Source organism: Acomys minous, assembly GCF_964271855.1.
Source record: "Acomys minous genome assembly, chromosome: 4".
Taxonomy (NCBI): Eukaryota; Metazoa; Chordata; class Mammalia; order Rodentia; family Muridae; genus Acomys; species Acomys minous.
The window spans coordinates 105,696,818-105,724,500 of NC_140486.1; the positions used below are offsets into that span (position 1 = coordinate 105,696,818).

A 27,683-nucleotide genomic window follows, 5' to 3' on the forward strand; every position below is an offset into this window, starting at 1 on the left:
AAGAAAAAGGCACAAGAAAAGCCCGATCTTTAGTGCGTTGGGATATGATGCTCAAGATATCAGTTCAACAAAATATTGACAAATATGTGTGCCAGCCAGAATTTTTGGCATTTCTGAGCATTATATCTCACTCTCTACTTTTTCTAGTTTTACAGCAAATCAATGATAAGGCGTCAGTATATTTAAAGTTTTTAAAATGTCTGTTCAATGACAGGCCTCTACATTAGCACTTCAGTTACACAGAGAGAGCTGTAACCGTAATTCTAAATTTTCTAGTTGTCACAGTGAAAAGAAAAATTATCAACTGATAAAATGATTGTGCTGTTTACTGTAATTTGACACATATGAAATATCAAAAATGAAAATCATTTGCATGTGTTCTTTTACATAGTGCAACTGGTTTGTGGTTTGCGTATTAAAATAAATCCGGTGTATAAGTTAGAATTAACATAGCACTTCAGTCTTACCATATGCCAAATTCACACTTGGCTAGTGGCTAATTGTATTGAACAGGACAGCTCTACATGAGTGCAGATTAAACTCCTGGGATATATCTCATATTAAGCTATTTTATGAAATAATGTCCAGCTTGTAATGTAAAACAGGTGTCACACTAAAAAATATGACATTCACACAAGGCTGGAGAGCTGCAAGCTGTAGAAAGGCAATAGCGGATGGCTTGTGTGCTGGCTTCCGTGATAGGATCCCATGACCAAACAGTCTGGCTGCTGAGGTCGGGCGGTTTTTGTATGTCTCTTCATATTATGTCAGCCCTTAGTATTTTGCTTACGTTCTTCATTACTTTTGGTTCATCTATTGGGCATTGAAAGCTTTTGAAAGCAGAGCTTAATCTTTTATTCCTGTCTGAGAGAGTTCAGTTGAAGAAACTGTAGACTACCAGCAAAGGGCTTTAGGCTTCGCAGCAGCGAACAAATTAATTTTTTTTATTAATTTATTCATATTACATCTCAGTTGTTAGCCCATCCCTTGTACCCTCCCGTTCCTCCCTTCCTTTAGTCATCAGAGAAATGCAAATCAAAATGACACTGAGATTCCATCTTACACCCATCAGAACGGCTAAGATCAATAACTCAACTGACACCTCATGCTGGGGAGGGTGTGGAGAGAGAGGAACACTCCTTCATTGCTGGTGGGAATGCAAACAACCACTTTGGAAAGCTATCTGGTGCTTTCTCAGAAAAATGGGAATAGGGCTTCCTCAAGACCCAGCTATTCCACTCCTTGGAATATACCCAGAAGATGCTCCAGCACACAACAGGGACATATGCTCAACCATGTTCATAGCTCCTTATTCATAATAGCCAGAACATGGAAACAACCCACGTGTCCCTCAGTAGAAGAATGGATAAAGAACAAGTTAATTTAATGGGAGACACTACTGCGTTTGACTTCACGTCCTTTTCATGAGTCATTCTACCACTGATCCTTTTGATTTTACTATTGCATAAAGAGAAAGAAACCTGTGAAATACAGTTATGGGATTGGTAGAGGAAAGAAAAGGGAAGGGAAGTTGATGTGGGTACAAACACACTATCTAATGCTGCCTCTTTTTCCCAGAACACTGCTGTTAAATATGATGGAAAGGGGGAGAGAGAGACCAAAACTTGCTGGAGAATTGGTTTTAGTTCTTTTCTTATGGATAAGAGATCTCAAGAGAATGAGAGAAGCTGAACCATCGCCTACTTTGTAGGTTGTTTGTAGGAGAATGTGGATGGAAGCGGATGTTCGACATTCCTGCCCTCACATGCCATGAAGAAATAAAAGAGGAACCATTTGAGAAGGCCAGGGAAACGAGCAAGGAGCTATTGTGTGATTGTAACTATAAAGCTGTTCAGTTGGAATTTAAAGTAATTAAGTGCATAATTCACCCAGTCAAAACTGTTGCACCAACCAAGGTCAGTGCGTAAGTAAACCTAGACCCTCTGTTCAGATGTAGCTGACAGAACAACTCATTCCCCATGCATGTGGGAGCGTGGGGACTGCCTCTGACGTGAACTCTGGTCCGCCTGATTTGATCACTTTCCCTTCATGGGGAGGCCCTGTGGAGGCACACAGAGGAAGGAGAAGCAAGTTATCTGAATGAGACTGATAGGCTGAGGTTATATGGTGGGGGAGGAGGCCCCCCCCCAGTCTGTCTTAGGACCAGGAGGAGGGGAATAGGGCAGAAGAGGGAGGAAGGGTAGGAAAGGGAAGATACAAACTAGGGGATAACAATAGGATGTAATCTGAATAAATTATAATAAATTAAAATAAAAAGTAGGTAAGATTCCCTCTTTCTCCTGAAAAAACATAATTAACATAAAAAGGAAGCCACAGTGCTATTTATTCTACCTTGGTACTTAAAAATGTTGTTGTGCACTCCTTTAATTCCAGAACACAGGAGGCAGAAGCAAGGAGGTTGCTGTGCCTTGGAATCCAGCCTGGTCTACAAAGAGAGTACAGGGCAGGCAAAGCTATACAGAAACACTGTCTTGAAAACAAGCAAACAAACAACAAAAAAGCAAAAACAACAAAAACAAAACAAAACAAAAAACAACAACAAAAGAAGGAACAAACTGGAAATATATATCTACTGTCTGCATTTTGCATTAACATTTTGTTAAACTGCCATTATAATATTTCTATTGCCTATTGTACACTTTTATTATTAATGTTAGGTTCAAAGGAAACTCCAGTTCTGTAAACCACCAGTGGCAGCGCATATATCCATTAATGAGCTCAACCTGGCCTATAGGAAGATTTCTTGTGGTTAGATAAAAAGGTGATTCCCTCTACCCAAAGGAGTCATTTTCCCTACCTCTGGCAGCAGGGACACGTGGCTACCCACAGTGCCTGTAAGCACACCAAAGCACACACTGGCCTCCTGGCTTCCTCAGTATCACAAGCACCTGGTACAAATTCCAAAATCCAGGCTGGCATCTTACCCCTTCTTTCCTCTTCCGCACTGTAGAGTCCCTCCAGCTCCTAGGTTCCTCTCCCACAGCTCCTTATTCTTATAAACTTGCTATTCTTCTGCGTTCTGTCTCTGTCTCTGTCTCTGTCTCTTCCTCTCTCCATCTTGACTATGCTCCAGCATCTCTCACTATGTTTTTAACTACTCTCTATTCCCTGCTGTTCTCCTCTCACTCATAGAGAGCCCTGGGCATGTCCAGTCTACTGGCATGTTCATTATTCTCTTCTCTTTCTGCTTTGGACATTTCCAGGTATGACTTTTTTTTTTTCATAAATACAACTAAAAAAAAAAACCCTCTCCCTTAATTATACCATGGGTCAGTCATGTTGTCAGCTTATATAAATAGCATACTTATATAATTAGCATGCATATTTTTGTATTTTTGATAATTATTGGTAAAAATAACTCTATTTTCCCACAAAATATATTACCGTACATAATGAAAAAAGTCTAGTTTTTGCTTCCAAGTATCTGTAGCCAGGTTTGGTTTCACACTTGTGTAATGCTACCATTTGGAAGGCTGAGAAAGGAAGACTGTCATGATTTTGTGGGCAGCCAGGTTTATTCAGTGATTCCAAGGCCAGCCTGGGGCCTACAGTGAGATTTTGCCTTAAACAAATAACATAACAACATTATGGTACACGATATAGTTTTTGCTTTTCTACAGATTTCTAGGGTTGCTTTCTAAAAATAAATGAACTGTTTTGTCATGTTTGGTATTTTTTTTTAAATGAGTGTATTGTATGGATTTTCATGTGGGATATACAAGTCTATGTATTTGCATGCATGTGAATATGCATGTATATGAATTTCAGGAAATGTTGGTGTTGTCTGAAGTGGCTCTATGTTTTTCCATAGTACACCTGTCTCTGGTTTGTTTCTCATCTGTACTGAAGTGAGTGGTTCTTTCTCAGGAGCTGGCCATCTTATTTTTTGAGACAATGTTCTCACTGGGCTGACAATCCTGGAACAGATGTTGGTTGGCTGGAGAGCCCCGGGTATCCTTCTCTAATCTGTTCCTTTTTTAGGGTTACCCACACCCAGTTTTTAAATTATAAAGTATAATATAAGATAAAATGAAAACTAAAACATCAGGATTGGACAAGAAGGAAAAGGGCCCAAGAAAGGCACGAAAAGGAGACCCACTCTTTCTCATATATTCAGGAATCCCATAAGAACACTAAACTGGAAACCATTATGTAAAAGCAAAGGACCTGTCGGATAAAAGGGAGAAGAAAAGAAAACATAAACAGATTAAATAAATGGCCCTCCAATGTAGCTGTCTCCCCGTGTATGCCCTCCTCCAACTGCTCTTTGCTCCCTTCTCTTATTCCATCTTCCCCATGCATCCTAGGGAGATCTATATGACCCCCGTCTCTTACTGTACACCTAACACCCATGGTTCTAGTGATTGTAGCTTGGATATTAGTCACTTAATGGCTAATGTCCACATATAAGGAATCCGTGCCATTTTGTCCTTTTGGATCAGCGAGACCTCACACAGGGTGATTTCCAGTGCCACCCAGTTACCTGAGAATTTCACGATTTCTTTTTAAAAATCCAAATAAGAGACCCTTGTTTAAATTTATCACATCTAGACTGTTCCCAGTTCATGGCTGTTAATTCCCATCTTCCTCAGGAACTGACTGCCACACTGGTTCCCATGGTGGCTGTCTGAGTTTGTCCTCACACTAGCAGTCGATGAGTGCCCCCTACACCAACTCCACATCCTCTTCAACATGAGCCGTTAGTTGTTTTGTTGGTGGTAGCCATTCTGGTAGGTGTTAAGATGAACTCTCAAAGTAATTTTAATTTGTATTTTCCTGATGGGTAAGGATGTTGAATGTTGCTTTAAGTGTTTCTCAGTCATTTGCATTTCTTTTCAAGAATTCTGTTTACATCTGAACCCCATTTTAAATTTATGTCTAGTTTTTTGAGTTCTTTATATGTTTTGGATATTAACTCTCTAACAGGTGTGGAGTCGGTAAAAATTTGTTCTCATTCTGTAGGTTGTTGCTTTGTCGAGATGACAGTGTCCTTTGCTGTATAGAAGAGTCTCAGTTTCATGAGGTCCCATTTATTATTGCTGATTGCAGTGCCTGTGCTAATGGTGTTCTCTTCAGAAAAATCTTTTCTTGTGTTTATGAGTTCAATACTATTTCCCACTTTCTTTTCTTTCGTGTGCAGTTTATCTGGTCTTATGTTGAGGTCTTTTGTCTGCTTGGAATTAAGTTTGGTGCAAAGTGGTAAGTATGGATCTATTTAAAGTTTTCCACATGCAGTAATTCAGTTTGACCAGCAGTGTTCATATGTTTGTTGAAAGTGCTGTCTTTTTTCCAGTGTATATTTATGACCTGTCAAAACAAACAAACAAACAAACAAAGAAACAAACAGATGTTCATAGTTTGTGGAATTACAGTTGCAGTCTAGATTTTTTAAAAATGTGAATTCTAGGCAACTACTTTATAGCCTCATCATTGCATAGCAAATGTTTTACTGATAGAGCTACCTACCCAGCCTGATTTTTCTGCATTTTGTCATTATATAAACATTAAGTCCTAAGGGACAAAGGAGGAATTGTGGATATTGATAAATTATCCTGACAATATCATTTCATCGGGCGGCCACTTCTGTCTATAGGCAAAGATAATTGAAACTTAGGCAGATGGGTGTGGCAATAATTTCTCATGAAAGTAATTATGATAATGCTAAAACTCTATGTGTAATAGGATCCATAAATGAAATCAGACAAAAACCTCTTTATACACAGTGAATATGAAACATGAAGATAAATGATGAAGGATATACAGCTATGTCTTGATCTGATCCTAATTGCTTAGCAGATAAAGATTAAAGAGTTTGAGTTGTTGTTATTGTTATTTTCATTCCTATTTTAAGCAGTTCTCAATCTTTAAGTCTTAAAACTCCAAGATTACAAGCTCCTGGATATTACAAATCATGAATATTCATGGCATATTAGACATATTGCTTTTTTCCATAATACACGTATTTCCTCTTTTAATTTTATTTTGCTCCATTTCATTAGCATTTGCAGCGCCTCTCCAAGAATACTGCAGCATGACTTTTGAGTATATACTTTCAAATTCACACACACATTAGCGCTACTTTCACAATCAGCTGTTTCTCCTTCCCTAACTTACTTAGCCTGGGGTTCGGCTGCTGCAGGTGTTCCATAGATGTCTAATGAAGCAGAAGTCCTCAGATAACAGGAAGCCTTCAGTCTCCACAGTAAGAAATGGGGAGAAACTTTATTTGAGACTCTGTGTCCCCCATCTTCTGCTAGCTGAGGGAACAGGAAAGCTGAAGATACATTCACACACGTCCAGGGAACTCAGTACCACAAGCACCTTTTCCCCTAAGAGGAAAATATAGAATGCCAAGATGTAACCATTACAGGGCCCAATGTAGTAGGAATGAGGGTGTAGTTACCAAAAGACAATTAAGTCTTAAAAGAGAGGGACAGCAGACCACCAACTAACTGAACACAAGCCTGCATTTAATGATTGCCTGTGTGTAGGAGCGCGCATGCGTACGCGTTTACTTCTTTCCCTCTCAGTACCTCTCAGCGTTTACAACTGTGATGCAAGGCCCTAGAGCACAGGTAGGATTCTTGAGCTCTCACACGGTTCCTTATGTTTGATATGATGTTGACAGTTACTTGTATCGTGTGAATTAGAAGTTTTCTCCTGGCTGCAGATGGGTTACTTTGCGAGAGGAAAATTAAGGGTGAGAGAGAACCTCCTCTGCAGACTTCGCGGCGGTTTGTCTTTTACGTCACTTCGGTAAAGTGGAGTCTGACTTAAAGCATTTTCGCGCCGCTTAGTAAACTTTCCATGTTCTCATTTGATAAATAATTTAGACAGAACAATTAGCCATTTGTTACAACTTGAGAGGAAAAACTTGACTCTGTAGAATATTCTTGAGTATGGAGATGCAGACCATTTGTGCTCAGTTTCTACAATTGCTAAATTGGAAATTACTGCTAATAGAAGCGATTTTGATTTCATCCCCTTGCTTAAACTGTTGCTTTTCCTTCTTCCAGGAATACGGTCTTTTCTTTAACTGTGCAGACTTTTATTAATGCACCAGCGAGGGTGAAAGTAAACAATTCATTTACGAAATTGCAGCTAGCCTGTCATACACAACCTGGGAAAGCAGCAAATCCCACAGCATGGGGTGCACTTTATGGGACAGTGCCTGCCATTTAGAGGAGTTCCTTTTCATCTGATAATATATTAACTTTAATCCTTTTAAGTGTATAAACAATGCATGTTTGTACAAATGTAAGACCGGTGTCTAACCTCGCTAATTTTAGTTAAGGAGCAAATCAAAGTAGCAATTAATTTTCCAGCTTAGCCACAGAAGGAAAGTGCCATCATCTAGAACACGGAGATACATGAAAAACTACGATGCCAGAGGAGTATAAAATATATACTGTACAGGTCTGTGTTATCTAGTTTCGTATAAAAATTCTACTGGGGTTAAGTGTGTTAAAATAGCAAACACTGTCCCAGAGAAGTAGATTGGGGCTCAGAGTCTGAAGAGTGGCTTAGCAGAGTTATGCTAAAACGCATTGTGTCCCGTAGTAAACGCGTTGGCTGGATTGTGCTCATGTCAAACCTTGACCAGGGCTGGAAAATGCAATTACGTGCTTGCATTCTTCAGAGGCCTCACCTTCTAGTTGGCTCTTGGCCAGAGTTCTAATTTTCTCAGTACCTGGACATCTGTAAAGCTACCTGAGTGGTATAATGAACTAGCAGCTTAACTTCATTCGGAGCAGACAGAAAGGGGGAGAGAAAAGGGTACTCAGAAATGGGAGCCTGATACCTCAGTCTGTTTTTTTTTTTAATTATACAATTTTAGGAGTAAGCAAGTATCACTTCTACCACATCAAAATCACTAAGTCTAGTGGAACTCAAATGTAAAATAGAGCTATCTCTTTTAAGAACACCTAGAGAGCTGGGCTCTATGGCTCATGCCTGTAATCCCAGCGCTTGGTGAGGCAGAGGCAGGCAGATCTCAATGAGTTCGAGGCCAGCCTGGTCTACAGAGCGAGTCAAGGACCACCAATACTACAGGGAGAAACCCTGTCTCAAAAAACCACAAACAAAAACCAAAAAAAGCAAACAAACTTAAAATCATGGAGAGATATGTTTTAAGCCATCATCTGTGCACGGGATTATCAAGACAGACATTTATTTCCTCAACATATTCCCAGATGAGAGATCCGAGGCCTAGGAACGGGTGGCAATGAGCAAAGAAACACAGCCACTTGAGTCAGTAACGATATTTCTTGACTGCCTGTGCAACGTATGTGTACAAGGCTACAGAGAGGTCTCATTTATCTAAGATAGTTACCAGGGAGTAAAGGCCTCATTTTATGAAAGAAAGCAAACAAAAAAATATTATGCTAAACATATTAGATTACAAACTTTCCAAGATGCAGTCCTCTTATCTGCTTCCTAAAATATTGAATCTTCATCACAATACAGATGATGACTCATTATTCAGTCAATATTATTTATATTATTATTGGATTAAACAAGGGTGTTATCTTGCTTATTTTACGCGCCCACTACTGACTCCAGCTTACTCATCACACAGTAAAGTGTGTCTTCTGTAGGCCGTTCTTGCGTTCTTAGTTTTACGGCAGTCATTTCTTAGTCTTACCATTATATAATTGCTAAGCTAACTCCTCTCCACCCACACTGTTTAACATTATCAAATATTTATTGAGCCAGAACTGAGTTGCAGATCTAGCTAATGAATTGCCTCTCCCTCACAGATCCTACTGTGTGTCTTATTACAGACACTGGTGGCCGGGACAGATAAGATTGTTCGATGAAGTAATTAATAACAAAGTATAATGAGGCCCAAGTGTTTGGTTTTTCTTGGACTCAGACTAGCCTGTTCTGAGGATTGATATTGGATCTAGAACTTGAGCCAGTGATGGTGTTTGATGTTGGGAAGAAGGGAATGGGATATAAGGCAAAGAATATTATATGTGCATTTTATACAGAGCTCAAAGGTACTGTGTTGATTAAATGTCTCATGGTTTGCATACCAATAAGATTTTGTGTGCATGCCCTGGAATCAGATTAGTAGCTGACTATTTTCTTCATTTTATTTGCTCCCTCTGTACCGTTGGATAGTTTATTTAAGCTTCGCTTTTCTGTCTTTCAAGAATAGGAATCATTGTCTGGTTGCGTACTTGTTAGGATTTAACGGGACAAATACAAAGCCCAGACATTTTACTTGGTATCACCAAATAGTCTACTTTGTGGATTAAACCTCTATCCTATAGTTTGGAGGAATGTATCATAGAAGCAACATGATGATGTGGTCAGGCTGGTGTAGCTCAAGACCCAGAAAGCAGAGGGAAAGTGCAAAAGTATACAGAAGTGAAAACACTAAGCCTAGACATTTAAGTCAGATCATGGTGGAAGGCTATGGCATTAGGCGAACAGTATTAGAATTCAAGATATTTTTTTTGTCTTTCCCCCCTTTGTTCAGGGAATGGCATCCAGACTTATATTTAGTGTTTATTTTGATAAATAGATAGGAATATATAGGATTAAAGCCCAGGAGCCCTATTAGGAATATATTCCTGTAATGCTAGCTGCATTGTATTGGCCTGGTAACAATGAGCCTGAAGGAAGTGGATTATTTCCAGCACTTGGGATGCATAAGATCTAGTGTTCTAGTTGACAATGGATAGAAAAGGAGCCTGTGGGTCTTCATCTTGAGCAGTGATGAGTTAAGGCAGCCAATTGGAAAGCAAGCATGTGTAGTGAGGAAAACACCCTATTAACAAAATCTTGTACTTGCTCAGTTTCATCCAAAAGGACAATGAAAAATATACAAATTCTTTTTTTTTCACAATTATATAAGCTACACAATCAACATTGAATTTTCTTTGGTCTGGTGTTGAGAGTAATATTCTGTAGTCTGAAATATTTGAATACCGAACACAATTATAGGCTTGGTTGGCTATGTGTACATGTGTCAGGCTGACAGATTCTGATGTCCGTGCTGACTGAGACAATTTGAAGGGATGGGCTAAATTATTTTCCTATCCACCACTTCTATTTATACAGAAATTACACTTGACTGTGGTGACACTAATCAGAGCAGAGCTGATCAAATTCAGCTCCCCTGTGGACGAACTCGGCCAAGAAGCCATTCGTGACTGGCAGGTGTTTCTTTCTGTCTCCTGAGCTTTTTTTTTTCCCTTCTCTCTCCAGCATACCTCCATTTGAAAATCATTTTCCTTCCTACCCTATATCCATGAGCATTCAAAGGAAACACCAAGTGTGTTTGTTTGATTTCTGGACGCAGCTCGCCTTTACCTCTCATCATCTTTTCATTCTGCTTTTGCATAAATACAGGAGAAACAGGAGAAGAGGTGTCATTAAAAACACTTATCATATAATATATGTGACTGCAGGAACACACATGCCATGGCACGTCTACGGAAGAGAGGCTAAAGCTATTGGCAGCTACATATGTGTCTGAAGATCAAACTTAGATAGCAGGCTTCCTAGAAAAGCACTTTACCAACTTAGCCATCTTGCAGGCTTCTGGACAAGGGTTCTTGATGTGTGTGTGTGTGTGTGTGTGTGTGTGTGTGTGTGTGTGTGTGTGTCTCTAATAGACTTTAATGGTAATCTAGTGCAGCCTGTGGGTTTCATCGAGAATCACATTCCAAAGTACATTAAATAAAATCATACAATTAGAAAGGAATCCAATTATATGGAAATACATCTGTCAAAATATTTTCTGTACAGTATATATGATTATTTTCTAATTCATTAAAATAAGAGCTGCAGCAAAGAGTATAATAACTAACCATTTCATATTAGAGACCGACTTTAATAGTATTTTGAGACCTATAAATGTAATAAACAGGAAAATACCTCCCACTTTTAATGATGATATATTCATTGATTGCTAAACCTATCGCAATTTTAAAATACACTCGTAATTAAAGATAATGATACATTTTAATCAGAGTATAGGAAGGGTACATATTTACTCCCATCCATAGTTTATGGATTCTTGAATTCTGTATCTTTTAGCTTATGAAACATTGGTATAGGACAAGGCATCTCAAGTTTTAGTGTGAAAGAAAATTATCTGGAGGGCTTATTAAATGCGGATTTATAGGCGTTGTCTTAGAAGATACTGACTCAGAAGTTCTGAAATGTGTGCCAGGAATAACAGTTTTAAACATAAATTCAGTGTGGTTCTTATAAATCATGTTCCAGAATCATCTTTTGAAAAATCAAAGCCTGATATAGAGCAAGTTTCATAAGGATGCTTTAATATGATGTGGCTCCTGTAGGTCAATACCATCACGTGAGCTTTCCAGTGTCTGCGTCTTTCATATCAATATAGGCATGAGTACTTATTATATTACCCAATAATATTGTATGCAGGTTTATAGATAGAATGTTTTAAATGGTTATAGAACATGGAATAATTGTTATAGAACTCGTGAAGTTATTGTTGCACCAACATTCTCCTCTGAAGGATACAGTATTTTTGAAGACAAGTTTTTAGATATTTGATAAAATATCACCATGGCATGGCATGGGGGTGATAATCATAAATGCGACGCAGTGTGGTTCTGTGACTTTGAAATCATTTCAGTAATTTTACAGTACATTTGAATTGCAGTGCCATCCATCCGCTGAGTTTCCATTAACTTTGCTGAGAATCTCTCTGTCCACAAAGAGGCACAAGTGTCAGGTTTCTCCTTCATGCTCACAGAGCTGGCTTGGATTATGATGCTGCAGAAATAATTGTATTAATTAAAGCATTCCTATCAGCCTTGATTTTTGTTTTTAATGCATATTGATCATGTTCACAACCCCTGGTGTCTCTATTATTGGGAAAGAAAAATACGAGATTTTTTTTTTTTTTTTTTTTTTTTTTTTTTTTTTTTGGCTCTGCTGAGCTCCCCTGGGTATTCCCTGCTGTCATTGAGCAGCCTTTTTGATTTGGCTGGTACCTTTCTGAAAAAGACGTGAAGCCTCGATATTGTAACACATTGCACTGCAAGCTCATTATTGTCAAATTAGAGTCACTGACCTTCACTGCCATGGACCAGGATCAAACAGGCAGTATAAGAAGGACCGTTTGCCATGAGTAAATGCGCACTAAGTGCCACTCAAACATAACTGACCGACACATAACTTCATGATGTTTTACCACGTCAGCTTTTAAACTCACAGTATATTCAACACTCTGAAACATAAATTTAAGTTACTGATGTGTCTAGAAACATATACAGACATGTTTTTATTATTTATATACTTCACTCAAGGGAACCTACCATGAAATAGAAAGCAACACACACACACACACACACACACACACACACACACACACACACACACACAGTCTCACTGGAGCACAAAGAACTTGTGAACAAAATCCAATGCTTTCCTAATATGTCAATAAAAGTGATCATTTCTTCATACATTCAAGCAAGCAAACCTTGCATGGTCACAATGTGCATGTAGGTCAGCTTCTAAAACTGTTTCTCTCATTGAAGCCGTATGAATTTCATTCTATATTTCCAAGTTATTTCCCTTTTATCTGAGTGGGTAGATAGGTGAGTACTCTTGGCCGAATTACTATGGTTGAAAGAATTCAATTTCATTCACCTATTTCATAGCAATGGTGTGTTGCTGTGACTAATTCACACACACACACACACACACACACACACACACACACACACACAAAGACAAACACACACTGGCCAGTAAACAAAGTTCCTAGGTGTAAGTCCTAGGCGGTCCCCAGGCAGTCCAAGATTGTGATGTCCGGTATCTAATGAAGCCCTCTTGTTGCACCATCCCATGGTGGCAGGTGGAAGACTAGGAGCAGCTACCTGCATTATGTGACCTCATCCTTTTATCAATTGCAAAGTTCTGGATACATAACCTATTCCACATTAAAGAGTTGATTCATTCATGTAGTCAGGGCCTTCATGATCTCATGTCTTCTTAAAGCTTCCACCCCTCAACATAGCTGAGAGAAGAGCTAAGCTTTTAGCCCCTGAAGTTTTGATGACAATTTTTAAAAATTTTATTAATTTATTCAGATTACAACTCAGTTGTTATCCCATCACTTGTTTCCTCTCATTCCTCCCTCCCTCCCTCCTGCTTTCACCCTATTCCTTTCCTCTAGGTCTAAGACTGAGAGGGGGACTCCTCCCCCATAAAAGCCAGAATGGCTTGATGACGATTTTAAGCCGTAGCATCCATCAGTGGTATACCTTACAGCAATCCTCATCTACTTATTGAATGGGATAGAGCACATATGTTAGGTTTTCTAAGCAATAGATTACTGATAAATCTTGAGTAACAAGTAATAATGTTTTACAATGAATTTTTATTTGTGTGTAACCAACCTCTTAAATGATGTCAATAGTTGCCATTTTGTAGTCTTCACTATTTTATTGAGATCTGTCCTGGTATTCCATCCCCCGCTTTTGCTATGCTCTCCTATATAAGGGAGGTGATATTCAGTACTCTATTTTGGATTATAAAGTTTTTCTTTTTTTCCCCCTTGGCATTTTTTATAATGATATCCTATGTGTTTCAGTATATAACCAGATTTTAACAGATTATATATGAGAAGAGTAAAGAAAAGATGGAGAATGTGAACCTAACATGTGATCATTCATTTTGATTACATACTTAATGATGGCTCTATTAAAAGGAGGCCACGTGGGCTGGAGGCATGGCTCAGCAATTAAGAGTATATGAGGCCTGGCAGTGGTGCCACACATCTTTAATCCCAGAGGCAGGGGTATGTGTGTGAGTGTGAGAGGCCAGCCCAGTCTATAGACCTAGTTCCAGAACGCCAGGGCTACATAGCAAAACCCTGCCTTATAACCCCCCACCCAGAGAGAGAGAGAGAGAGAGAGAGAGAGAGAGAGAGAGACAGACAGAGAGACAGAGAGAGAAAGTGAGTGTGTGTCTGTGTGTGTGAGAGAGACAGAGACAGAGAGACAGAGAGAGAGAGACAGAAAGAGAGACAGAGACAGAGAGCTGGAGGCTTCAACTCTGGACACCAACCGCTAGGATCCAATGGCCTTTTCTGACCACTGAAGTGTGCTCCACATTAATTTCTCCAATTTAGGATTTGTTTTTTATTTTTCTTCTCTCCAAGTATTGGTTGCCTAACATAAGATCACTCATTTTATTTTGCACAAATAAAAATAAAGAGAATAAATGTGTGATTTCTATTAAGAAAAACAAAAACAAAAAACAAACCTGATTATGTGGTCCTTACATACACACACAAGGGATACACTTGTTCCCCTGTATCAGGGCAGGGAGGCATCAGGCTTTGCTCTGTGTTCAGCCAAGTAACAGAGAGGATGTTTGGCTCACAAACCCTGAGTTTCCCTTTACTCTCACTTTTAGTTGTGACAACTAAATGCGACCTACTCTGTAAACTGTTCAGTAAAGAGCTGGGAAAAACAAGAGCTCAATAAATGTTATCTATTGTTACTACTTTCACAACCATTTTGACTTTGATTTTCTTTATAAATAAAATGTGTACGTTAATAATGTGTTTTTCATGCCATGTTGAATTTTGACATGCAACAATGGAAACAGCCTTATTTTATGAACCAGAATGTGCCACAAAAAAATATGCAATTAAAAAAAAAACAAACAGTGAAGGCTTGGAAACATGTCTTTTTCATGTTGTGTACATATATTATGTCAATCGTTTAAATGAGTAAAACATAGTGATATATTATATTTATTATTACACATTATATTTTCATTTCTATAGAACTTATTGATTCTACCTCAAGCATGTCTAGGTATCTTACTTCATCAATGACCCTATACATTTCAGTGCACACGTATTTTATTTCACATTACTCAGGGGTCACTAATGAATGTCTTTTTTTTTTTGTAAGATTTTAGTGTAAAGGCCTGTTTTATGTTTCTTTTCCATTCTGGTGTTCTTTTCATTTATTTGTCTTTATACATATTTTATTATTGATTAATTTTGTTACTTGGCATTTTTATTTACATGTACGTTGTTCTGATTACTTGCCCAACCCTCTCTTATAACTCTTATCCCTATTGATCTTCACTACTCCCTTTCTCAGGCTCAAGGCTGAGATGTATTGGATTTCACTTTCTCGGAGGACTTTTGGCTAATGAAAGTCAGTGCGGATTTAAAATGTAGAGTCTGAAAAGAGGAAAAAATATGGAAATTTTGTCAAAATTTATGTGTAGAATTTCCAAGATAGAGTTTAATAAAACAATTAAGTGAAGGTGAGGATGTTCACAAGGCTCCTGCCGGGTAATATTTTCTATGAAATGCAACCAAACATTCTCAATATTCAGTAGTTTATGGCAATAATTTTAGTGTCAGTGTTATATCTGTAAATCGACTGGGTTTTATTTGGCCTGGTTCTCCATAAGGGAGCTCCCCTCACTCTTTGCCTTTCAACCTTATTGGGTCTGGGTATCAATTAGAGTATTGAAATGTGGGGACTGTAAAACATATGGCCTGTGATGACTCTGAATGTCTGTGCTAAAAGGTACTGCTTTCGGTTCTGGGGATATGGCCCAGGGAGGATCACAGCATCCTAAGTTGAGAAAGACAGCTATTAGTTGTGTAGAGAAATGCGCTGTATCTTTTATTAGAGGAAGCATAAAGCCATACGGAAAAGGCATAGACCTTGAGTGGGTAAGTAAAAAAGAATCGAACATCAAAAGCAACCCACATTTTCCATTAGTAATCTAATGTACCAAGACAAGTGAGGACGGAATCTAGAGATAGGAAAAAGAATAAGCTCAGCTATAATTTGTTCCTTCTGGCCTATATACCAGGGTGTGACTATAAAAATTCTTAGGACTAGATCTAGAAAGATTAGGGAGAAAACAGACAACAAACAGTCCACACTTACTTCTTTGCTCCTACATTTCCTTTGGTCTAAATTCCTTTAAAAATCTAAGGTTCTTTAACATCAATTCTAATGTATTGGAACCTTCAATCGTTTTAATTTCTTTTTTGGTTGTTTGCCAATGGGCTTTCTAGGAAACTAAAACCAAAAGAAATTTGCTATGATCGATATACATATGTATATATATTATCACTAGTAGCAAATATAACTACAAAGTGTACTAGAGTCTTACAGAGTAATTTCAGTCTTCCTCACTGGAAGAAATGGTAATTAAGAACATATCTGATGATCAGATAAGAGCACTCAGATCAAATGTCTATCTCACAAACAGCAGTTTGTTTTTTTTTTTATAGTTCTTACTGTATGGGAGCCTAGAAACATCCATCAGCTTACACCTCCTGTAGTTTCACAGTTGCAGAATGTGTTGAAACATGTCATCTTGGATCCTCTCTTTCCCATCAATATGTGTTTTTTCACACCTGAGATTCCTTTTCAAACTACAACTTGCTAGGTAACTCTGATTTTGGAGAAATATATTTTTTCATGTCAAACAATGGAGAATATTCAGTTAGGCTGAGATAATAATAATAATAATAATAATAATAATAATTATAATTATAATAATTATAATAATTATAATAATAAAAATTATAATAATAAATTATAATTATTATTGTTATTATTATTAGAATTTTATGTAGAGAACCATGCTATAGTATATAATGTACTCAATGTAACACAAAGGTTCTTAAAAATAGATTTAAAAAAATATTTTTGCCATCTGCTGGGACCTGAGGGAGAGTAGGGAGTGAGTTTAAAGCACCCTTGAGGTAAGAGGAGTTTGTGTAAAGGGCATAGGTGAGAGGAACTGACACAGGTTCAGGATTGCTGGAGTGAGGATTATTAATTTGAAGAGGTTGAACTGAGAGCAGAGGATTCTGAGGTGGAACACTTGGCAGGTAGCAGAAGGTCGTGTGGTACATATAGCCTCACAGTCTCTCATCACACACACTGAGGGGCACTGTTGACTTTTTGCTGTTGTTGTTGCTGGGGATAATATATATTCAAATGTGTGTTTTGAAGACAGCCACATGACATTGTGTGGGCTGATTAAAATTAATTTTATTTAGACAGATGTTACAGTAATCTAGAAAAAAAACAACAGTGGTGTAGATTTTAATAGTGACTGACAGTTTGTTGCTGAGAACTGAAGACACGGAAGCTGTTTAGGATATGAAATAGCAAAGCTAGCAGCAGAAAATAGCTCATCCCTGGCCAGGGGAAACTACCTGTACTTACTTGGCAGTCAGTCTCCAAATGAGGGGACTCAAGAGCGGGGGCTCATTTTGCAATTAAGTTTTGTGTGAAATTGCCAGAATTGTCTTTGTTTTGTTTTGTTTTTATCTTTACTTTGGAATGGGAGCTGTATAATACATATTAAAATTTCTGAGTAAAAAGCTTAGAAATGTGCTTTGGACTCTCACCCCACATATCCTTTTAGTTAGAACATGTGTAAATTAGGAGGCCTAAAACACTAAATATGGTATCCCAATTTTATTCATATTTAGCATATGAAAATTTGATTGTATCCAGTCCACACGTGATTGCTCTAACCTTTCACAAGGTGGGTACCAATATTTCTCTTGGACTGGGGAGAGGGTAGTGTTATAGCCAACATCACAATCGTTGTTTAAAAACCATTAGTCAGGAAGGTTTTTAAACCTCACTATGAAGGCTAAGCAAGCATGAACAGACTTTAGTGGTCTAATCAAATAAAACTTATACTTAAGCTTATCTCGCAGGAATTTAATGATATGCATAATTGTTATTCTAGTGCATGATAATTAGGCAAGCAGTTCTTGTAAATGATTATAATTTGTGTGGATTTCACCACAGCCAAATGAAGCATCAGACGAAGAGAACTGGGAAAATAATGAGAAAGCTCAAGGGGTCAGAGGCGAGAAGGAAGCTGTGCTCCTCAGTGCATTGGCTCTATAGCCACAGGCTGGTTCCAAAATGAAACCTGCTGTGGGGGAGGAGAACAGGTGGAGGGAAATTAAGTAGCAGAAAGAGAGAAAATTAGTATTAGTAGTTGTTGTGACCCGAATTGCGTTCCCCTAAAAGGCGATGTTGGAGCCTCTATCTCTGTGGACCTCAGCATGTGGCCTTATTTTGAAATTGACTGTGAATGTTAACTAGTTGAGGCAGGGTCTCAGTGGAAGGGTGGAATCCAAGGTGGTGTAATGATTCTTTAGGAAGGCAGTTAACCTGAAGGGAGCAAGAGGGTGGTCTGAGAAGATGGGAGGAGATGGCAGCTGATTCAGCCATGCACTAAGGAATTCCCAGAACACAAGCAATGGAAGGCTTGTTCTAACACCCAGCGTGGACAACTTGATTGTCGTAGCTCTAGGTCCTTAATGCATCAGCTCCTAGGTCTGGCCTCCCACTCAGCTTCCAGCTGTAATTTGAATACTTTAACATAAACAAATATTTGCTGCCTGCCTTCTGCTAGCATTCCTTTTAAGGCTGAAGTTAAGCATCACTGATTAAGACAAACACAGCCCCTGTCCTGAAGGGTTTATTGTCATGGTCTTCTGACTTCCTGTTCTGAACGTCTGATTATTTGTGTTTAAATATTTTCATTTACATGTCTGTCTACTCTATAAAATAGTGAAATCTTAAGGACCAGGAATGATACATTTGACAGTCAATGGTTACTAAATGAAAAATAAAAGAAAGAGCTAATACAGGCATCTTGAGGGTGAAAGTGGGATCCATGAGAGAGTTAATAGAGGAACAGATGATGGGATGGAATGCTGTTTACATGTTAAGCACATGAATGTCTAGGCATCATTACACATGAAGAAGGCCATGTTTAAAAAAACTCTCAATTGGCAGCCGGGCATGGTGGCACCAGCCTCTAATCACAGCCCTCGGGAGGCACAGGCAGAAAGATCACTATGAGTTTGAGGCCAGGACAGCCAAGGATACACAGAGAAACCCTGTCTTGAAAAACTAAGCCAAACCAAACCAAACCAAACTAAACAACGCCCCCCCCCAAAAAAAAATCTCTCAGTTGGACTAGATTGATATTATTTGTATTTTTACATTCCTGGAAGCTGACTAGATCTTCTCTTTATGTAAGCTGACTAGATCCTCTCTCTGTCGCTCTGTTTCTGCCTCTCTCTCTCTCTCTCTCTCTCTCTCTCTCTCTCTCTCTCTCTTTCTCTCGTATTGTACCCTTTGTTGCTAGATTATCAGATTTTATATGTTGTTTATTTTCATGTAAAACCTGTAACACCTTTTAACATTTTATGAACCATTTTATTTTATGGATCTATAAAACCCAGTGCATTGTTTTTTCATAGAAAGAACACGTAGTGAGGACTATGGCTTAAAAGTTCTGTGTCAATATATGTACAATTTAAAGATGATAATCCAGGTGGCAATTAGATAGTTATAGACAGGTATGCCATAAAAGTAATTTGTGATAAAATATATGTGGACCTACACTTCCTGTGAATTTATTAAATTAAATTCAAACATAAAATATTATAGTTTTACTCTTCTCAAACTTTTGTATTACCTGCCTCTCCATACCTCTGATATTTTAATAGCTATTTGGCATAGTTTAGAAGTGAAGTGGAGGTGCATTAGAAATCATAAGAAAGGTGTAGAAAATTAAGTCATCTACCTCTTTAAAACTGGACAAATGAATGTGGTGGCACAAGCCTGTAATCCCAGCACTCAGGGAGGTAGAGGAAGCCTGATCTCTGTGAGTTTGAGGCCAGCCTGGTCTACAAAGCAAGTCCAGGACAGCCAAGGCTATACAAAGAAACTCTGTTTCAAAAGACAAAAGACAAAAAAAAAAAAAAAAAAAAAAAAAGAGGAAGTAACTTTAAGTCATCATATATAATTGGCTCCTCCTTTCAGAATTATCTGTGAGCTCATAAACCAGAGTACCAAAGCAAAACTCTGTGAAGCTTTGCAAACCAACATATTTCTTTCTTTTTTAAAATATATTTTATTAATTTATTCATATTATATCTAAATTGTTAGCCCATCCATTCTATCCTTCCATTCCTCCCTCCCTCCCATTTTCCCCTTACTCCCCTCCCCTATGACTGTGATTGAGGGGGACCTCCTCCCCCTGTATATGCTCATAGGGTATCAAGTCTCTTCTTGGTAGCCTGCTATCCTTCCTCTGAGTGCCACCAGGTTTCCCCCTCCAGGGGACATGGTCAAATATGGGGCACCAGAGTTCGTGTGAAAGTCAGTCCTCACTCTCCACTCAACTGTGGAGAATGTCCTGTCCATTGGCTATATCTGGGTAGGGGTTTGAAGTTTACTGCCTGTATTGTCCTTGGCTGGTGCCATAGTTTGAACAGGACCCCTGGGCCCAGATCTGCCTGTCATAATATTCTTCTTGTAGGTTTCTGGATCCAATTAGAAACAAAGAAAACAGTCCAAAGAATCAACAAAACCAAGAGCTGGTTCTTTGAGAAAATTAACAAGATAGACAAACTGTTAGCCAAACTAACTAAAAGGCAGAGAGACACTATCCAAATCAACAAAATCAGAAATGAAAAAGGAGACATAACAACAGACAGATTTTTTTTTTGTTTTCGTCTTAGTAGAATTACTTTTATTCTGAGAAGCCTTATATCCTGAGGGAATTTCTCAGTGTGTCCACCTACCTTCATTTAATTCTTCCCGAGAATCTGCTTCTTTCTTTGATGTTCACAAGGAGGTTTTTATAGTTATCTACCATGGTAGTGAGTACTTTGGGATAATTCATATGTTTGGCCATTATCGTATGTGCTTGAGAATGTAATAATCTGCAGTTGACCGTCTGTTGCTGGGTACTAGTTAGGGTTCCTGCGTGTGATCCTGAAGGCACAGTTTAGAATCGGCAGTGACCTTAGCTCTGAGTTGGGTATCCATCCTTTGTATCACTGAGACTTTACCATTGCGGAATTATATTCTAATTCTTCTTTGAAATTGCACCAACAGTAGCAATAGGATTTCTCTCCATCAGTATCCTCCTCCTAGATAACCCTTGTTTTAATCTCTGAGACAAATTTCTCCCATTTTAATCAATGCTGTCTTAAACAAACCCCCATGTCTTGATGGGCAGCTGAAATTGGGGGAAAAAAGCGTGGCCCACTCAGATTCTGCGTTTTCAAATCTGCTGACAAAATAAATTGGAGGGTATGCCCTGACTTCCTTGCACACACTGAATTGGTGTTTGTTTACTGTTAATTTAAAAACATTAAATAGAGTAAAATGCCTGCAGAAGTTAGGAGCGTCTTTGCAGAAAGCCCCCTAGGAGTTCAGAGATAACTGTGTAGGCTCCAATAGTTTAAATGTTGCTGGCTTTGCTATGGAATTCTAGTGCTTTGGAACCAACATAATGTTTTATGCAACTTAAATGTCCCCAGGAAACACTTGCCAATCAAGTGTGCTGACTTTTTAAAATAAGAAGTAGAAGGACTTGGCACATAGTTTTAAATGAAGGCTACTTATTTGGCTAACAATTGCTTTTCCAACTACACTCACACCATATGCTTCCTGCCTTGTTTCTTCGACAGTGTTTGGCACTCACACATTTGGCTACCTATTTAATGTTAAAGTTGAAAACGGGATGACATCAACAGAAGGAAGAGATTAGAATAAATAACCAACCAGGCAGTTCTTAGTGTGTGATCATTCAGGGCAGCATTCGTCATGGGAGTTAATGTTCTTGAGGAACTCAGCCTGAAAACATCTAGCTGGAACTGAGTGGGACATTGAATAACTAATTCCTTACCTTAGCTAAATTCTTTTTTTTTAAAAATTTTATACACTGTTTATTTTATTTTTTCCTACTTATTTGTTTTTTATTAATTTATTCTTGTTACATCTCAGTGGTTATCCCATCCCTTGTATCCTCCCATTCTTCCCTCTCTCCCATTTTCCCCTTACTCCCCTCCCCTATGACCGTGCCTGAGGGGGATTTCCTCCCCCTGTATATGCTCATAGGGTACTGTGTACTAATGGCCTGCATCAGGCAGGGTTGACAAGACAGAGTTGCTAACATGGCTGGTGACATTAAGCTTTCAGATCCATTAGACAACAAATTAATAATATCTTGTAATATGGAGTGAAGCGAGTATCTCTACAGCCACCTGGGGTGGATGAGTACTTCTTTCTTTCTTTTTAAACAATGCATCCATTTTGTTCTGATTTATGTTATTGAAGGAAACCTTGGTATCCATATTTAGGAAAGCTTTAATTACCATTTTTAAGCACCCCCTCCTTAAAAATTCCCTAAGTTTTTAAGGGAAATTCTAGAATGCCCTATAATATACCTCGGTACTGGAATAGAAATAATTTTGCACCAGACAATTCTGAAATCGATGACAATTGATACCAATATACTATTAGCTAAGGATTACTATGGAATAATCATGACATAGCCAGAGGTTCTGATAGCCAAGGAGTTCATAGTAGGCAAATGAGGCCTAGAGAATAAATCCAACGCAAACTTCAAGAGCCTATCACTAGAGAAAAGCTCCTAAAATTTGAATACTGTGAATGTATTTATTCTAATTACATTTTATTTTTAGACTGAATGTACATCGACAGCATAAATGTGTTTTTGTACATTTACTTTTCTTTAAATCTTCCAAAAGTATTGGAATATGTCTTTAAAGAGCCAAACTTTCACATTTATACAAACCTGAAGACTAAACATTCTATACTGTGTAAAGTGTTGTTTTTCATTGGACAATTTGGTCAATGAATATGAGATACCTATCAACTATTAAATAAGTAAATCAAGCCTATATTAAAATGGAAACTAAAAAGTAAAAATATTCTGGATTTTAGATATATGAGGATTAGGTCTGTTGTCTTATTTTATTTACTTTTCTTCTACTTTGCTTAATTATGACTTTTTCCTTGCCCAAATCTCATTACTCACAGTAATGAGTTGGTGTAGGCTGAACTCCTTTTCTACCAAATGTTGGGATCATTAGCCATATGTTCAGCCTTTAAACATATACGTGTGTGTGTGTGTGTGTGTGTGTGTGCGTGTGTGTGTGTGTGTGTGTGTAGGCCTGCACATGCACATGTGTGTGTGTTTGTTTTCTGAGAATGAGAGAAAGCAAAACACAGACACAGAGAGAAACTATGTGGTCTACCATGCCAGAAGTGATAGAAATTAAACCTATGTCTCTGTGAGTAGCTCTTTACTTGGAGAAGAATCCAGGTACATATGCTGAAAACTGAAAATGAAAAAGAAGGAAATTCAGAGAAATTTAAATTGAGTATATCTTTTCTCAAGAAATAAGTTCTTCAGAACTGAAAATAATTTGTAAAAATATAATTCAGTTAAGAAATTTCAGGGTAACACCAATCAAAAATTTTTTTCACAGATAAAAGAATGTTTATGATTGAATTCAAGGACAGGAAGCAATTAAAACATTGTTTGAATATTTTGGATATTAATTTTAAAAAGAAAAAATTTTGATGACGATTGAGTGAATGTTAGAGCAGGATCTCAATCTATGGGAAATCTTCAGAACTATGCCAATGCACAGTTGAACCAGTAGCGTGTTTTTAGCAGTAATGGAAGTTGGTGATGCTTAAGATGGTTGCCCAAGAGCATAGACACATGTTTGCTCATTGACACGGAGCATGACGTTTGAGACCTCAAGCTTAATACAAACCCCAATATTGACAGTCATTGGCCTGATTCCAGAAAAATGCTTTGAAAAATCACCCCTACTATTCCAGTGCCAACTGTTTCAAATAACATTCTAATTCTTGATTAATTCTAGTTAACTTTATTAAATTATATTAGCATCTATTTAAGTAAAAATTGAAGGACTATAATAGCCAGGTAAAGGGATTTTTGTTCACTGTAATTTTCTACCGATGTAAAAAAAAAAAAGTCACCAGCCTGTTTTTATTTATCACATTCCTTCTATTCTTTTTCTGTGAGCATTGAGGTTCTAAATGAATAGGTAACTAGCAATTATGCACATTTTCATACCTCATTTTCAAAACATGAAAAATTCAATATATCTTTTTGAGATTCTTTTACAAGGTACACAAAGTTTTAATTCCAGACCATTAATCTAACCATGTTGGCTTTTAAAATCATCTTTTAGATAATTCATAATCAAAGAAGTTAATATGAGTAAAACTGCTTTGTGAATTATACATTTTAAAAGTGTTATCTATATAATTCTTATAATTGTTTTCGATATTAACCTTTTGATATTAAGTTTTCACACAACAACTAAGGTGAGGTTTGAATATATTTAAGTGTTTATTATTTTTGAAGACTGAATTTATGAAATGCTTACATTTTAAGCCATTTCTCTTATGAAATAATTGTTATTAAACTGTGCTTTATGAAATCATTTTGAAAAGGATACTGAAATATGACTTAGAAATAAGATTAAATTAAAAATGTTGAGGATTATATTGAGCATAGAATACAGTCATACGTGGTATGTGCTTTTGTTAAAACACCTCATAGAACAACCTAAGCCTCTTGTCTTCAAGCATGCCACATTTAACTTTCTTCCGGCAAGAGTCCCTGACCTCAAGAAGCCAGCACGTAGCTGAAGTTAAACTATGGCTGGTGCAGTAGCAGATATATAGTGTAATACAGTAGAGCAATTTCACTCAATGCCATATACAGAGTATTTTTTTTGTTTTGTCATTGATCAAAAAGATAAACTCACAAATCAGTAATAGGCATTTAGCAACACTTACAGCAATGCTGGAAGACATGCAGTGTGGTAATGGAGCATGGTCATTATGTGTATGTGAGATGTACGGGATAGCATCGGAAGAGACATGGTTCCAAGATGGGGTCAGTGCCTTGAAAATATAGAGACGGACACACTAATTTTAAATATGTATTATCATTATTGTGATATCAGTCTCTCTCTGTCTCTGTCTGTCTGTCTGTCTGTCTGTCTCTCTCTCTCTCTCTCTTTCTCTGTCTCGGTGTCACCTAATAAAATGATATTTGGTGTAGAAGGAGGACCAAATCCAGCAGTATTTAGAACAAATAATACTACATTTAGTACACTACATATTTCTTTGACAACTAATATTTATATTTATTCATATAAATATATGAATATTTATAGTCCTTGATATTTGAGATATGGTCTGGCCTAGAATTTCTGGTGTCAAAGGTGCTCCCTTCTCAACCTCCTGAAATCACTGGAACTACAGACAGACACACTGATTCACTTATATTCTTAAAAACTTTAAGAAAATAATTGATTGCATTAAAGGTTGGCTTATTATTGTTGAGATAACAATAAACATAAAACAGCCACGTAAAAATTGTGTCTTCAAAATAAATACAAAATAAATAGACTCCATAGAGTTCATTAAGTTGTAATTTCTTTATCCAAGTTCTAATCAAATGGCAAACACACCTAAGGAAATGAATATTTAAAAGAAGGCAACAGAAATTTGATTATGTACAACGTGTGTGTAAACTGTCAGCATAAACCTGAGTTCTGAAAGAAAACAGTACACACTTGTATTATTTATCAAAAAGTGCATATTATATTTGTATTATAAAATGTATTTGTGGCAAATGAAGTGAATCATGTTCAGACAAGGTTTGCCTACATTTAAATATTGATCGTGTTTGTGCTGTGACAGTATTAAGAATAGTAACATGTGATTTCCATTTCTGCTTGCATGTGTAGGTGTGCAGAAAGTGTTATTTTTATATTTTTATTTACCTTCAAGAAAGTATATTTTGTACATATGAACTATTCAAAATATTAAATGTATGTGTAATTGCTGTTACACAGAAAACATTTGCATTTCACCAACTTTTTCAAAGATTTACATAAATATAGAAATAACAATACAAGTTCTATTTATTTTAAACTTATAGGTTTAGCCCTTTCTTGTTACTTCTCATATGCTTAGTAAAGAAAATGAATTCTAAGACTATTTATAAATTGACCCAGATACTACAGCAGCCTAATAAGGTCAGTGGATATTGGACCTTTTCACTGTTGTTTGGGATTTGAGGACTTTGTGTGTGTGTGTGTGTGTGTGTGTGTGTGTGTGTGTGTGTGTGTGTGTATGAGTGTATGTGTATGTGTTTCATATGGAGGTGAGAGTATGAAATTGGGTGTCTTCCTCAATCATTTTATATCTCATTTTGGAGACAAGGTCTTTACATAGCCTGAAGAGCCATTGGTTCTGCTGCTCTGGCTAGTGAGTGCCCTCCAGGGATTGATGGCCTCTGATTTTCTAGTACTGGAATTACATGCATGTGCTAGTGTGTCAGTTCTTCATGGCCATGTTAAAAATCCAAACACATGACTTCAAGTTTGAAGAGGAGGCCTATACTCTCCTCAGCCTATTGCATCTATAGTTTACTTTTAAATTTAGAAGATACTTTTTATTTATTTTATTTTTGTATGTATACATTTATATTATTACACATATATACAATAGATTACCTGTGGCAGGAAGAACCATGGCATAATCAAGATTATATAAATGTTACATTCTTAGTGTTTTGACTATTTGTATTTGACATTCTTGAAGAAGACATCTTTCCTATCTTGGTGCATCTAAATTTCTGAATGTAAATCAATCTCCATCACATACTATCATTATCAACTTAAAACACCTATCTAGACCTAAAAACATCTTAACCCCTAAACAATTAAGCTTCATTGTAAGACTGAACTACCTGGTCCTCAACTCTCTCAGAGACTTGAGAAGGTGTAAACTTGATTATCTGAGTATGCCAGGAGTGCAGTTCAGTAGCTTTCCAATGAAAAAATGACAGAGACGGTTTTCTACCTGAATAGTCACCCCAAACTCTCTATAACATTTTAGCATCTTGTTCAGTCATCTGTCCCAGTGTATCTGACAGACATGTTTGTAAGGCAGGAACTATTGAGGACTTGCTTACCCTGTCTTGACAGAGTTTGGCCATTGACTCTGCCTGCATCCAAGTTTGTCCTTTTTTAGGCAGAATTCTGTCTGTGGTAGAAATGAGGACGTTTTCCCCAGTGGCTAGTTTGCCACATTTGAAGCCATCTCCATAAGGAGGTTCTTTGATGCTCATCATCTTTTTCGAGGTAGGCTGGGTGTTGCCAGAAGTTAACCTGTCTCATTGTCAATGAATCTTTAAAGTAATAAAAACGTTTTAAAATGCCATATTCTGCATGTCTCTCAGATTTTTGAAGACATTGTCTTTCTATAGAGTCATATCTATCTGCTGTACCTAAGATGTATATTCTTGTGATAAAAATAGACTAGCAATTGACATGACCATGATTTAATCTACTAACATTTAATTTGTATAACTTACTTCTCCTAAGGAGCATGATAGCACTTTCAAAGCATTGGAAGTAAACCTTGTATTATAATTGAGTTTTATGGGTATAATAACCCATATAGTGTGTGTTTGCGTGTGTGTGAAGAATAATCTTACATTTGAATTCTGTACCACTGTATATAGAACTTATTTTGTATCTATATGCAAAATTCTATATCAGTGAATTAAAAATAACTTGTGAGTGATAATTGAGGCATTAAGTGGAGGAGTAGATTCACTAATCTACTTTTTGTTCTATCTTGCCTGTGCGTTTCTATATTACCCCTTCTTTCTTTTCAACCACTTTCTCCAAACAGGATGTCAATGTTTAGCATGTTGAAGGAATGCATCCTGTCAGGTCTGATCCAATG

At 37.4% G+C, this 27,683-nt stretch overlaps 1 protein-coding gene across 6 annotated transcripts in view; it reads left to right on the forward strand.

The window, feature by feature from the left end:
* Positions 1 to 27,683, forward strand: part of ERBB4 (erb-b2 receptor tyrosine kinase 4) — a 1,013,384-nt gene that overhangs the window by 315,638 nt on the left and 670,063 nt on the right. Inside the window, exon 1 of one of the 6 annotated variants that reach the window (XM_084778337.1) lies at positions 6,476 to 6,596. The exons of 4 other annotated variants lie outside the window; for them this stretch is intronic. Coding sequence is in view for 1 of the 2 variants with exons in the window: in XM_084778336.1 (XP_084634462.1) it covers position 6,817 (1 nt within the window). In the remaining variant the exon portion in view is untranslated. Of the gene's footprint in view, positions 1 to 6,475; positions 6,597 to 6,797; positions 6,818 to 27,683 lie in introns of those variants that run through there. One more of the 6 variants, XM_084778336.1, reaches the window with a different exon arrangement.